The 13,172-nt window shown below is 45.2% G+C and overlaps 1 protein-coding gene across 1 annotated transcript in view; it reads right to left on the bottom strand.

Moving 5' to 3' along the window:
• The window catches only part of PYGL (glycogen phosphorylase L), a 51,962-nt gene extending 43,333 nt beyond the window's left edge, over window positions 1-8,629 (bottom strand). The window contains exons 1-3 of the mRNA XM_059057161.2: window positions 8,042-8,629; window positions 2,903-3,004; window positions 412-490 (exon numbers count right to left, since the gene is read on the bottom strand). Of these exons, the coding sequence (XP_058913144.1) occupies window positions 412-490; window positions 2,903-3,004; window positions 8,042-8,284 (424 nt within the window). The 5' untranslated portion in view covers window positions 8,285-8,629. The remainder of the gene's footprint in view (window positions 1-411; window positions 491-2,902; window positions 3,005-8,041) is intronic.
• Between the last annotated feature and the right edge of the window lie 4,543 nt (window positions 8,630-13,172).

Genomic DNA, 13,172 nt, shown 5'->3' with positions numbered 1-13,172 from the left:
AGTGTATCACTGCCTACTAGTCAATCAAAAAGCAAACTGTTAAGTGCACAAGATGATAACACAATGGCTAAACAACTTAGGTGCTACCACACAAGCATGTGAATTGAGCAGCTGTGAACAAATAACAGTGAAGTGAAGGGGCCACTTTGGAAACCCTTAAGTGCACAGGAAGGATCTGGTTAGCTTTGGGGTTTGAAGCAATGTCTCCAAACTTTTTAAGCAATGTCTCTTTTGTTAAAGATCCGTTCTCTACTGTTTGTCTAGAACTGGTCAAACCACCGTGCAGACTCAGAAACAAACACATCTACAACCAGCTCACACTGTGCACTTCTAGACAGTCTTCTGGTTCTTTAAGCATGGCTGTGCATGGCATGTGAGACGGCGTCAAGGGCCAGACAATAGCACACTTACCAGCAAGCCTCCCAAGACCACCATTGCCAAGCCCAGCGTCTTCTTCAATTTCTTCTAACTCCTCCATATCCAATCCAAGCTGGTGATGAAAGAAGAACAACACAGGATGTGGATACAAACTCTAGATATACAAAGAGGCCACTTCAGAGAGAACAGTCATTTCCTAAAGCTCTGGGTTGGGTCTTCAGGTTCACCTGTGAACTCAATCCTGCCAGGTCCCTCACTGCTTGCACTGGCATCAGATACCTGCCGCAGATGCTGGTGACTGAAGATGCAAACTGTCCAAGATGGCACAGCAGCAGCTTGGAGAAGAGTATGGGCTCTAAATGTCCATTACCGACTCTGTTACTTCTTAGCTATATGAACCTGAGCAAGGTAGTAAATCTCACTAAGCCTTTCACTTCTTGTTTAAAAATGAGGATAATAGTATCTATTTCATTTAGGGCTGTGAATTAAATGAGATTATACAAACAAAGCACTCAGAATGATTCCTGGGTAGATATTTCTTGATAAATGTTTTTTCTTAAAATTATCTTTTGTTGCCAGGGTAAAACCTCAGAAATAGTCCAGTACCAAGTTGATACTAACTGGACTAAATTTTGAAAATTACCAAAAGGTATGAGGTCAGATTTTTCTGGGATGGACTAAAGTTGATCTTTTCATGACCACAACATATTTACTCAGTAAGGTCAAAGGTTGTTAACCCAAAACCAGTTAGTGAGTTACTGCCCATGACACCAGGGGCCAGACAGCAGTCAGGGAAACCTCAGCCCTGTGGTCCTGCTGGATGGGCCTAAAATCCTCAACTTCTCGCTGGGGTAACAGACTGGGGGGGTGGATAGTGGGAGGGGGAGAAAAATTAGGAGGTGGGATTAACATATACACACTACTGTATATAAAATAGGTAAATGGGCTTCCCTGGTGGCACAGTGCTTGAGAGTCTGCCTGCAGATGCAGGGGACACGGGTTTGTGCCCCGGTCTGGGAGGATCCCACATGCCGCGGAGCGGCTGGGCCCGTGAGCCATGGCCACTGAGCCTGCGCGTCCGGAGTCTGTGCTCTGCAATGGGTGAGGCCACAACAGTGAGAGGCCCACGTACCGGAAAAAAAAAAAAAATTCTGCAGCTCTAGAGGTCACTTTGGACTGTTCATCTTACAATGAGGACATTGATGGCCAGATCAATTAAACGACCTGTCCTCTGCTGACTAGATAATAATCTAGCCCATGCCTGGCTGATAATGGTCCATTGTGAAATGACTGCATTCTTATCTGAAAGTGATGCAATCCATGAAGTTTTACATGGAAACATAATTTACACATTTGAAAACATACTCACAAGATGTAACTGTGCTTGAAGTGGATGCCCCAGTTGCCATGGGGTTACCTGCTTGGATCCCTACCCTTATATCAAAAGTTGCTTTGTGACACAAGTCCTGATAACTAAAGCTTCTAAGAGTTCAAAAATGGATTTGCTTCTGTTCATTGTTCAAAGGGCTTTCAAATTTGCTCCCTGGTGACTAGAGCATGGGGTCCTTGTGACATCAACTGCTAATGTTAGTGCTCAGGATTTTTAACATTCTAAACATGTGAGTCTAGAGTAGGCTATAAACCTTGAGCAAGGAGACACGGGTCACTTCATTCCACCTGGTTAGATGATGGTGCGAAGGAGGTATATTTTTTTCAGCGGTTATCAGGGGAAGCAAAGAAAAGGGAAGCAGGGAGGAGCTGCAATGGTTCTTTCACATGAAATGCTCTACTAAACCCACAAAAAGGAAACCAGCCGCAGTGACAAGCAGCTGACCACGTGAGAGGACAACAGCCCTATGCCAGGACAAAAGCAGCTTGAACAGTCTCTTATTTAGAGTGCATCTTTGCAAATACACGTTCGTCCTATTAACCATATTAGAAAGGTTAAGGACTATTTTTGGTGTGAAGATGCTTGAATGTCAAAGGAGAAACAGTTAAATATGTTCATTCGAACAAATTAGAGCATTAGGTTCAAGACCTCAGGCTCCTCATTTAAAAAGAAAGTGTTAAGCAATAGAGAAAGTATGACAACAGAATTTTAAAAGTTTATTACTTTCACATATTGCCTTGATATACAAATAACAGTCAAACTTCGATCCCTTTAAAAAAGTATATAGGAGCCCAAAGTAAAGCTTGTGATTCTGATAGCAGGGACTCAAGTACTTCTTAAAGGTTTGTTCAGATGCTAATTTCTGAAATGTAATTTGTTGCATAATGCTGTCAAAAACTGATTGCAGAACAAAATTCTCATGAGGCAAAACTAGTTCTCTAGCTTTGTTCCTCTTAACCCAGAGATCAGGAGTACTATAGTTTAGATTTCTAATAGTTTGTAATAGCCATGTCTATAGAAGCAATTTTTCACCATTTTTTTTGGGGGGCCGGGGGGGTGGCTATATCCCCAAGGTTCCTGAGTTGAACTTGAAATTTAAAGGGAGAGAATGAGAGAAATAGGGAGACAATGTACCTGGTAAATGGCCTCGTCACAGGCATTCTGCAGGCCAAGGTTGATCATGGTGTTCTGTAATGTTCGGCCCATGTAAAATTCCAAAGAGAGGTAATAAACCCTCTGAAACAAAGAAGAGAGAGGTCACGTTCACGGCTATGAGGCCAACCTTACTTGTCAACATAAAAACACAAGGTCGGGCTTCCCTGGTGGCGCAGTGGTTGAGAGTCCGCCTGCCGATGCGGGGGATACGGGTTCGTGCCCCGGTCCGGGAAGATCCCACGTGCCGCGGAGCGGCTGGGCCCGTGAGCCATGGCCGCTGGGCCTGTGCGTCCGGAGCCTGTGCTCCGCAACGGGAGAGGCCACAACAGTGAGAGGCCCGCATACCGCAAAAAAAAAAAAAAAAAAAACTAAAACACAAGGTCACCAATAAGAAACAAACGGGCAGGACTACTTTAATTCAGGTTCAAATGAGACTCCTATAGATGCATGAAGGGCTAAAGAAAAGCACTACTGATAACTAACTGGCTTTGGAAAAACCATTTCATATCCTGGTTTTGGTAATACTTAAAAAAATATATATCTTTTACCCCCAGGGAGGGGAGAAAAAGCAAACTCATCCAACTCATTAGATTCAATATTTTGTGGGTTTTTTCTTCCTGTTCATGAGCCTCATGAAAAAACATATGTTTAGGGTAAATGGAAGTCAGACTGACATAGCTCATCATTCATCTGTAAAATGTTTATAGGATGAGGGTCAGGTGGGGTTGGCTGTGAGCATCTCAAGTCATCCAAGAAACACAGAGATTAACTCCTTCAGGATACACCCAATGGCTACAAAGTATTCCTCCTTAACTGTTACTGCAAGTAATATTATAATTAAATATTTTAGAATTAAAATTATCCTAGAAAGTCTATGAACTGGCAATAGTTCCTTCTGTATAACAAAAGACTGCCTCAGGTTTATTGGTGTCTGTTCTTGGTGAAATAGGACATTTCTCTATCAGCTTAGAAACTGTTTGCCTTTGACACAGTAAAAGCCAAGTAAATATCAATACTATCAGAGTTGAAAGCAAAAGGTGCAAAGCTCAGACTTACCTAAAACCTTTAAAATACAAGCACAGTTTACTAGTCAAAAAAACAAAAAGGGTCAGTAACTTCATCATCCTCTTATAAAATATCTTACTCTCTGTATCAGTTCCTCTTTTCCTTTCCACCAAACACAAAACAAAACAATAAAAATCTGTAAATGCATCAGTATCAATAAAAAGTCACCTCAAATTTTAGGGACTTCCCCATTTCTCAATAGGAACTCCAAAGAAAAGGATTTGGTCAACCAGGAAGTACTTAAAAAAATATGAATATAGTTCAATATAAGAAATGTCTATTATAAAAATAAAAAAAGAAGAAATGCCTATTATGATATTTAACTCATTAGTTACACATATATACTTAAAATATTATATGAAAATGTCAATTCAGAAATCTTTTCCCTACTTTCATTTTATGAAACAATTGAATTCTAAGTCTTCCCATGGATAGTCAACATGTTATCAAACACTATTTTCCAGAGCACATCATCATTATTTTTATCCAAGTTGTTTGAATATCTATAATGCTGTCATTAGGGCCGTCATTAGTTTATTAGATACCTTTCTGTGAGCTGGGAAAAGGTATCTTTCCTGGGGCAGACTCAGGCCAAAGAGGTGCAAGGCGTCACGCACCCACCAGGGCTGGCGCCCTTGTACCAATGCATCACAAAAAAGAGCATCTCAAGCCACAAATATCCATTTACATAACATCAGGGCAGTTTTTTCATTCTTCCCTGTGTGCATTTTCATGATCTCTATAATATAACCACGACCTATTGCTTTTTACTTTTTAGTGATCTATAAAAAGCTTGGTTATAAATACAGTACTTTTACTTGCAATTGTGAGGTCATAGTCCCAGGAATAATGACGACATCTGTGTTAAGTTTCTTTGTCTCCCTTTTAAGGATTCTAAATTAGCATGGACTTAAGAGTTTTTAAGACATTTCAAGGTCTTCCTAAAAGAATGTTGCTGCTTAAAATAAAGTAGTTGATAGAGAGCATCTTGTTACATGACAGATTTTCCAAGGACATGAATTTAAGGTGATTTCCTATTTTCCCATAAATAAATTTTTTTGGGGGGGATAGCACCTTATATTTGGGAGTATAAAAGACCTTAAAAAATTGATCTCCCTCATCCTCTTAGTTAGTGGTCCCTAAACATTTAAAACATACTTTTAGTAGTAAAATATTTGAGCATCTCCAATATAGCTTATGGATTACATGCATGCACTACTATTACTAATATCTTATGTATATTTTACAAAAATTAGAAATTTTCAAAAGGCTTGTATAGATAAAATAAAGAAGACATAACAATAAGCAATATTTTTAAAATACTTTTAATTTGTTCCTAGTATTAATTACTAGGTGTATGGAATAGGCGGCAACACAACTGAGACTTGCAGGGCAGGCAAGAGTCGAGCAGAGTCCCACGTGGTGGGAAGGGCATTCCGGGTGAAGGGTGCGGTGTGGGCAGAGGCCCGGAAGTGGGGAGAACAGGGAATGGATGGGGACGGCAAATTGGTTTGGTGGGAGGGCAAGGTAATGGGAGGGAGGGTAATGGGAGATAAGACGGGAGGGACAGACTCAGCTGGGCTGAGGAGGGCCTTCAGTGCTTAAGGACTGTGGCAGGCAACACTGCTGGTGATATAGATCTGAGCAGAGGGCAAGATGGATCTCTTTAAGAGGTTTAATCAGACTATAATGCATAGAATGAGATGGGATTGAAAACTCAAATGCCTTCAGGAGCCAGACAGAAAATAAGTGTGTAAAGGCAGTCACAAAAAACAATGAGGAGTACTGGGCCAAGAACTGGAGTGTCCTGCCCGAAGGTACGGAAAATAAAACTGCTTAAAGATGTCTAACCGACCAAATAAAATAAGTCTGCATGCTGCCAGTTTAACCATTTCTGGGAAGCAAGGTAAACACTTAGAAATCTACTTGATCGAAGACCAGAGGCCAGGGCCTCAGTTAGGCAGACAAGTGAGAACGGAGGGGACTGGGTATTTTCAAGGCAAACTGCAGAAATCAACAGAATTTGGCAACTTGTTGAATGGGGAATACAGGAGGAAATCAAAGGCGAAACTAAAGTTTTGTGTCTGGGTGACTGTCAGGATGACAATGCCATTAACATTAGAAACACAGAAGAGAGGGCAGGATTGGGAGGGGTGATGATTTGAGTTTTTAACATGCTGAGTTTAAGGGAATAAGGGGAGATCTAGGTATGTTTACCAAGCACTTACAAATGTAGGAATGGAGCCAGAAAAGTTATTGAGACTAGAGATCCAGATTTGGGATTCATCTGCAGTTACTAGAAAGCAGGGGAGGTGGGAGAAAAGATTGGACACACCTACTGGCTCCACTCTATGCTGAGGGCAGGGACCTTCTGTTATATGAATGACTGTCACAGAGTAGACACTTTACGAACATGTGTGGAATAGATCTTGTTCACTTGTATCACTGTCAGAATACCTGGCTTATACCTGCGTAAGTAAGAAATGCTTGCCCAGTGCAGAAACTAACAAGAGAACAAGAAAACCATAAAGCACCAGATAAGTCACTGGAGGAGAAACAAGGCGACTGTGTTCTATGGCACTAAATGCTTTGGAAGTGTGTGGGGAGGGGAGGGGGGGCAGGTTCTAAAATATGGCTCATCATCTCACTCTCCAGCTTAAAAATTTAAATAACAATTTTTAATGTAAGGTGCAGTCCCCTCTATGCAAATAAAAATTACGGTAAATATATGTCTACATAAAGTGTTTTCTAAGGATATAGTTTAGCAGTTGCTCTTTGGGTAGAGGCCTAAGCCTCAGGGGTGGGGAAGTTACTTTCCATTTGAAAGCTTTGTTACAGCTGCAAATTCTCACTCTGAGAACTGTATTGCTTAGGGGTTCTTTGAGCACTTGGAATATGGGCTATTCTTTTTCATGCTTTACATATTTTAAAAAATCCTAATAAACGTTTATGTGTATTTCCCACTACCTCCAGGATATTCCCATCATTCACCCTTTCCAATATGCCTCCAACCAGCGTTTCCAGTTTCCTCTCTCAAGACTCACAACCATCCTCAGAGCTGCTCTCTCACCTGCACTCTACACAACACAATCCCTCTGGCTGCCAAGTCCTACTCAGTCCTCCCCACCCCGCCTTCCCAGGTTGGCCAGGTGGAAATAGTGTTCCTCCGTGCGCCCAGCAGCGTCCACTCCAGCCCCCGCGCACTGGGTAGGGGTGGTCTGTGAACAGCAGTCCTCAGCAGTTCCCGGGTGGCCTGGCCCTCGACCTCCAGTCCGCAGGAATCAAGTAAGTCCAGAAACTCCACACCCCACTCCTAGGAACTGCGTGTTGGGCGAGGGGCGGGGGGGGGGGGGCGCTCAGAGCTCTGACCATGGGGTGGAACCTCTACCCCACCCTCTTCACCACACTCGGGCAGTACCTACGACAAGCCCGGGTCTCCCGCGAAACCCCCATCTACTCCTCCAAAAGTTCTATGGGCTCTGAAGCACCTTCTTCTTCTTCCCACTCTTCCCCACCTACCCCCCCTTAACTCTTATTACCGTTTGACGACCTTTGCATTTGTCTCCTTCCCTAAACGTTCAGCTTCCCCTAGGCAGGGTTCTCATCCATTTTGTTCTGGGTCGACTGCCTGGGGCCGAGAACTGTGCCTGGCATACAGAGAGGAGCCGCCCGATATCTCAGCGTAAACGCTGAGAGGACATGCTCCAAAAAAGTTTGTGAAGCAAGTGGACAGGCGAGGGAGGCCTGGGCGTCGGCTCCAGGCGGTCCCCAGGAGTAGGAAGCGCAGTGAGGCCCACGAGATGTGAACGGGGTGTTGGCGGAGGGCCGGATTTGTCCCTTGGGCTGTCCACCCGCCGCCCAGACGCTCTACCCCGGACTTCGCGGGGGGCAAGAACGGGGTGAGGAGAAGTCACTCCGGGGACTCCACCCACCCCGTCGCGGACACCGCCCCGGCGCCGGGCTCGTGGACTCGCGCGGCCCCGGAAGGGCACGACCCGGCGAGGGGCGGCGAGGAGCCCCCCTCCCCCCTCCCCCCCTCGCCCGGGCGCGTACCTTGGGGCACGTCTCGTAGTAGTACTGCTGCGTGCGGATCCAGCGTCCCACCAGGTGGTCGCGCACCGTGTGCGCCAGCGCGAAGAAGTAGTCGCGGGGGGTGGCCACATTTCGGTCCTTGACCAGCGTGAAGTGCAGATGCCGGTTGAAGCCCTTCTTCAGCTCGGCCACGTTCTCCACGCCCACGATGCCGCGTATGCTGATCTGCCGCCGCTTCTCTTGGTCGGTCAGGGGCTTGGCCATGGCGGCGGCGAGCAAGACGTGCGGCTCCAGACACCCGGCGGCAGGACAGGGGCGGAGTCGCCCTGCGCCTCTCGCCGCTTTTGAGTCGGCGGAAAGTCTGGGGTCCGCCCCCTCGGTGCGGCGCCGCCCGGAGTTGCAGCCCGCCCTCCCGGGAGGCGGAGAGAAACCCCGGCCCCTGCCTGGGACTCTGGGCCGGGCAGGGCGCGTACGGCTGTGGGGGCGCGCCTGTCGCGACCTCTGCGCACCCGATATGCCAGGGTGTGGTGGAGCTGGGGGGCTGATGGCCAGGGACCTGGGCTGAATCCTCTTGGCAGTTGAAGGTGGGACCTTTCGTGACTCACGTGGACACTCTGACGCCTCCTTCCGGATCTGGGGAATGGGGCTGGGGGGTGAGTAGAGGAGGGAATTTGTCCTGCCTCCCTATTGTAGAGTCTTGGGTAGGAGGAGGATGTCTGGTGTGAAAAAGTTGTAAACAGATGGGGGGCACGGGGGGAAGGCCCCTGGAGATGGGAGAACCACCTGCATGGCTTTCTTGGTTTTTTTGGTGGTACGCGGGCCTCTCACTGTTGTGGCCTCTCCCGTTGCGGAGCACAGGCTCCGGACTCGCAGGCTCAGCGGCCATGGCTCACGGACCCAGCCGCTCCGCGGCATGTGGGATCTTCCCGGACCGGGGCACGAACCCGTGTCCCCTGCATTGGCAGGCGGATTCTCAACCACTGCACCACCAGGGAAGCCCTGCATGGCTTTCTTGACATAAGAGAAGGCATTTTTGGCCTTAGCCATGTTGTGATCTAAGCCTGGCCACAATGCTTGTCCTTAAAGAGGTCTCAGTAATTAATGATCTTAAGGGAAGTAAGGGAATGCAGGAACAAAGGAAAAGCAGTCAAGAAATAATAGTTCAGTGATAAAACAGAGTCCTAGTTACTCCTCAAGGAATATACATAGCAATCTGATACCCATCTTTGAGGTCTGCAGGAACTAAGGCCCCCTCCCAGGGGGAGGATGGAATGATGATGTTGACCCTCATGACTTAAGTCAACCGAAGCTTGGCTTCTGTCTACCTTTGCCCCAATTCTTTGCTGAATTCTCCTCTGCTCAAGCCCTTTCATGAATATGCATGTACCCTTAGCTTAAAACTTCCCCAGTTTTGCTGTTCAGGGAGACTCTGCTTTGGGAAGGATTCCGGGTGTTCTCCTTACTTGCTGCAAATAATAAATTCTTCCTTCTCCCGATCTTTGGCTTGGTTGTGTCTTTTCGCTCGACACCCACCAAGAGGCGAACCCAGTTTTCAGGTAACAGCAGGTTGCTGGCAAACTTTTGTTTTACAGAGGTTTATTCGCTATGTTATTATTATTGCTCTTATTTCTCACCTGGAATGGGTTCTACCACAAGCTTCGGAAGGGATGCTGGAAGGTCAGCACTCTTTTACTTCGGTTGTCCCACGTCCCTGTCAGTCCTTGACATCCCCCGATCTAGGATCAGAAAAGAAACGCAGGGCATGCCCTTTGCTTTCCTTTAGTTTTTGAGGAGTCAGGAATTCGGGCTTCTTGACTCTTAGACTCATGCTTGCCCTGTCACAGCACCCTACTGCTCATCTGTACAGACAAGTTAGTGAGAATCAGAAGTTCTGAGTTGGACCTTCAGGCTGATTAGGTGGCAAGGGCTTTTACCTTTGGCCTCTTGTTTAACGGAAGGTGGGGTGGAGGGAGGAGAAAAGAGAAAGGTGTGTCCTGTAAAATGAAGGGACAACTCACTGGGCTGGTTGCCTTGTTTATAGATTATAAACAAAGAGTAGCCCCTGCTCGCCGCAACTAGAGAAAGCCTGCGCACAGCAGCAAAGACCCAACGCGGCCAAAAATTAAAAAAAAAAAAAAAAAAAAAAAAGCAACAAGGATATATTGTACAGCAGAGGGACTATAGCCATTCGTTTGTAATAACTTTAAATGGAGTATAATCAATAAAAATGTTGAATTACTATGTTGTACACCTGAAACTAATATTGTAAACCAACCATACTTAAATAAAAAATAAATTATATAAAACATAAATTAAATAAATGAAAAAAAAAGAAAAGTTGATCTTAAAATAACCAGGCCTCTAATGTAAAGGAAAAAAGCAGTCTGTGTTACTCTGCAGTACAGGCTGATCTTTGCACTATTCTCCTCCAGCGTTGGTGGTAGTTATTTGTGTGTGTGTGTGTGTGTGTGTGTGTGTGTGTGTGTGTGTGTGTATTTAAACATCGGCAAAGGCAAACACATGGTACTTTAGGATGTCAGAGACTTTTTCTTTTTCAGTAAGATGTGGTATTAATCTGTTATTTTAGAAACAGTCCATTGCCAGAATTGAATTTCCCCCCAAAAATCTTAGTGCAACTTACTAATGGACTTTACTGTTAATAATAAACCAAAGCTGATTATTTTGAGTTGATGTGGTGTGGGGGGGAGGATTATTTGACTCAGGCTAAATGCAGCTCTCACCATAAAAATAAAACTTCAGAGCTCATAGGTCTGGCAAAATACCCAGACCCCTTGTCTTCCCAATGTCAGGGCTTTAGACTCTAGGCCTTTGGGACAGAGCCAGGACTGAGTTACAATATGCAGTGCCTGTAGTACTGATGTCCTGCATAGGAAAGCAATTAGGAGACACAAGGATGAGGGTCTGGCCATCTGGATGAGGCCAGAAATACCCTGAATTAAAAGAGTGGAGCAGCATCAAAATGGTTGATCTTACAGATAGAACAAATTAGTGGTTACCAGTGGAGAGAAGGAGGCAGGGAGGGGATTAAGATATACAAACTGCTAGGTATAAAATAAATAAGCAACGAGGGACTTCCCTGGTGGCACAGTGGTTAATAATCCGCCTGCCAATGCAGGGACACAGGTTCGAGCCCTGGTCCAGGAAGATCCCACATGCCACGGAGCAGCTAAGCCCGTGCGCCACAACTACTGAGCCTGCACTCTAGAGCCCGCAAGCCACAACTACTGAGCCCGCGTGCCACAACTACTGAAGCCCAAGTGCCTAGAGCCTGTGCTCCGCAACAAGAGAAGCCACTGCAATGAGAAGCCCGCGCACCACAACGCACCGCAACGAAGAGTAGCCCCTGCTCGCCATAACTAGAGAAAGCCCGCGCGCAGCAACAAAGACCCAACGTAGCCAAAAATTTTAAAAAAAAAAAGCAACAAGGATATATTGTACAGCAGAGGGACTATAGCCATTCTTCTGTAGTAATTTTAAATGGAGTATAATCTATAAAAATGTTGAATCACTATGTTGTACACCTGAAACTAATATTGTAAATCAACCATACTTAAATTAAAAATAAGTTATATAAAACATAAATTAAATAAATGGGAAAAAAAAGAAAAGTTGATCTTAAAATAACCAGGCCTCTATGGTAAAGTTTGAGGGGAGGCTGAAAGGGCAGGTCTCTTGACAAATTAGATGATAAAAATTATGTTTCTAAAAGCAGTTTTTTTTTTTTTTTTTTTTCAGTATGCGGGCCTCTCACTGTTGTGGCCTCTCCCGTTGTGGAGCACAGGCTCCGGACGCGCAGGCCTAGCGGCCATGGCTCACGGGCTTAGTCGCTCGCGGCATGTGGGATCCTCCCGGACCAGGGCACGAACCCGTGTCTCCTGCATCGGCAGGCGGATTCTCAACCACTGTGCCACCAGGGAAGCCCTAAAAGCAGTTTTGAATACCTCTAGGATGGTCGCAGCATTAAACCAGTTTTGGGTCATTCATAGGTTGGTGTGAAATAGTTCAACAGTTAGATGGAAAGTAGGGTGGAGCAGTGAGATGAGGGGAAGCTAGGTCTGAGTAGATCTTACTCCCAGGGAGACCTGAGTAGCAAAAGGCAAAAGAATTGTCTGGGTACTTGGATGGGGAGTGAGGAATCAGGGGGTACAAAAGAAGAGATGGAAGACGCCAAAGGCAAACTTGCTGCTTCTTCGTTTTGTTTAAGAAAATTTCAAATAGGTGGATCCTATCTACCCCCCTATCTACTTAGATGGACTAAGTTCTTATTGGAAACCCAGGATAATGATGAACTAATAAACACACTATTTGCTTGATTCTGTAGCCAGTTAGTAAACCTACACCCCTGAGTTGCACATCCCTCAAAGTGGAAAAACTGTAAATGGTAGAATGTCCAAACTACAGCATGAGGGGAGGGATCATCCAAGCCCATGTGAAAGGGGTGACTTAGGTGACTTAGGAGTGTGTCATAGATCTAGTCTTGAATGACAATGAATCACATTGTCAGATAGTCTTTTCACTTCTCTTCCAGTCTTTCTAGAAAGTATTTGGTGTTAGCAGGTCTTTAACACTTGTTAATCTATATTTTTAACAGAAAGCAGGCCCAGACTCTACACCTTCTTCAGGTTTTAGCATCTAACAAGAATTTAATAACGTTGTCTTCCATTTATGGTAAATGATACTTCTCCAGTTAACACTCTGACATAAACTTCGCTTTTTAAATTTTAAGTTAAAGTGAATTTACTTAAAGAAAAATTAGCATTTGGGTGGCACATGGGTTGGCCTAAAAGTGTACAAATGTAACTGAAGTTTGGGAAACACAGAGCTTATGGTCTCCCAGGTCCCTTTGAAATCTAACATCTGCTCATTCTGTACTGGTCTAGGACACTGAGGCCCAGAGAGGTTAAGTTACTTGACCAAGAAGGTTACGATCTTTAAAAACCTTTCCTTCAGCCTCTCCCTGACTAGAAACACCCAAAACTGTGGTTCCCTGAAAAAGTGTCAGACTTAAGTTGCTCACCTCTGTTTACACCAGCCTTGGCAAACGATGACCCCTGTTAATTCCTGTTTCTCAGCTGCAGCTTCGTCATGGCTGCTCTGATGAAGTGGCCCTTGCGAATAGCTGAACAAACTG

This window comes from Kogia breviceps, chromosome 3, assembly GCF_026419965.1.
Source record: "Kogia breviceps isolate mKogBre1 chromosome 3, mKogBre1 haplotype 1, whole genome shotgun sequence".
Taxonomy (NCBI): domain Eukaryota; kingdom Metazoa; phylum Chordata; class Mammalia; order Artiodactyla; family Physeteridae; genus Kogia; species Kogia breviceps.
This window is presented reverse-complemented; position numbering and strand designations above follow the sequence as displayed.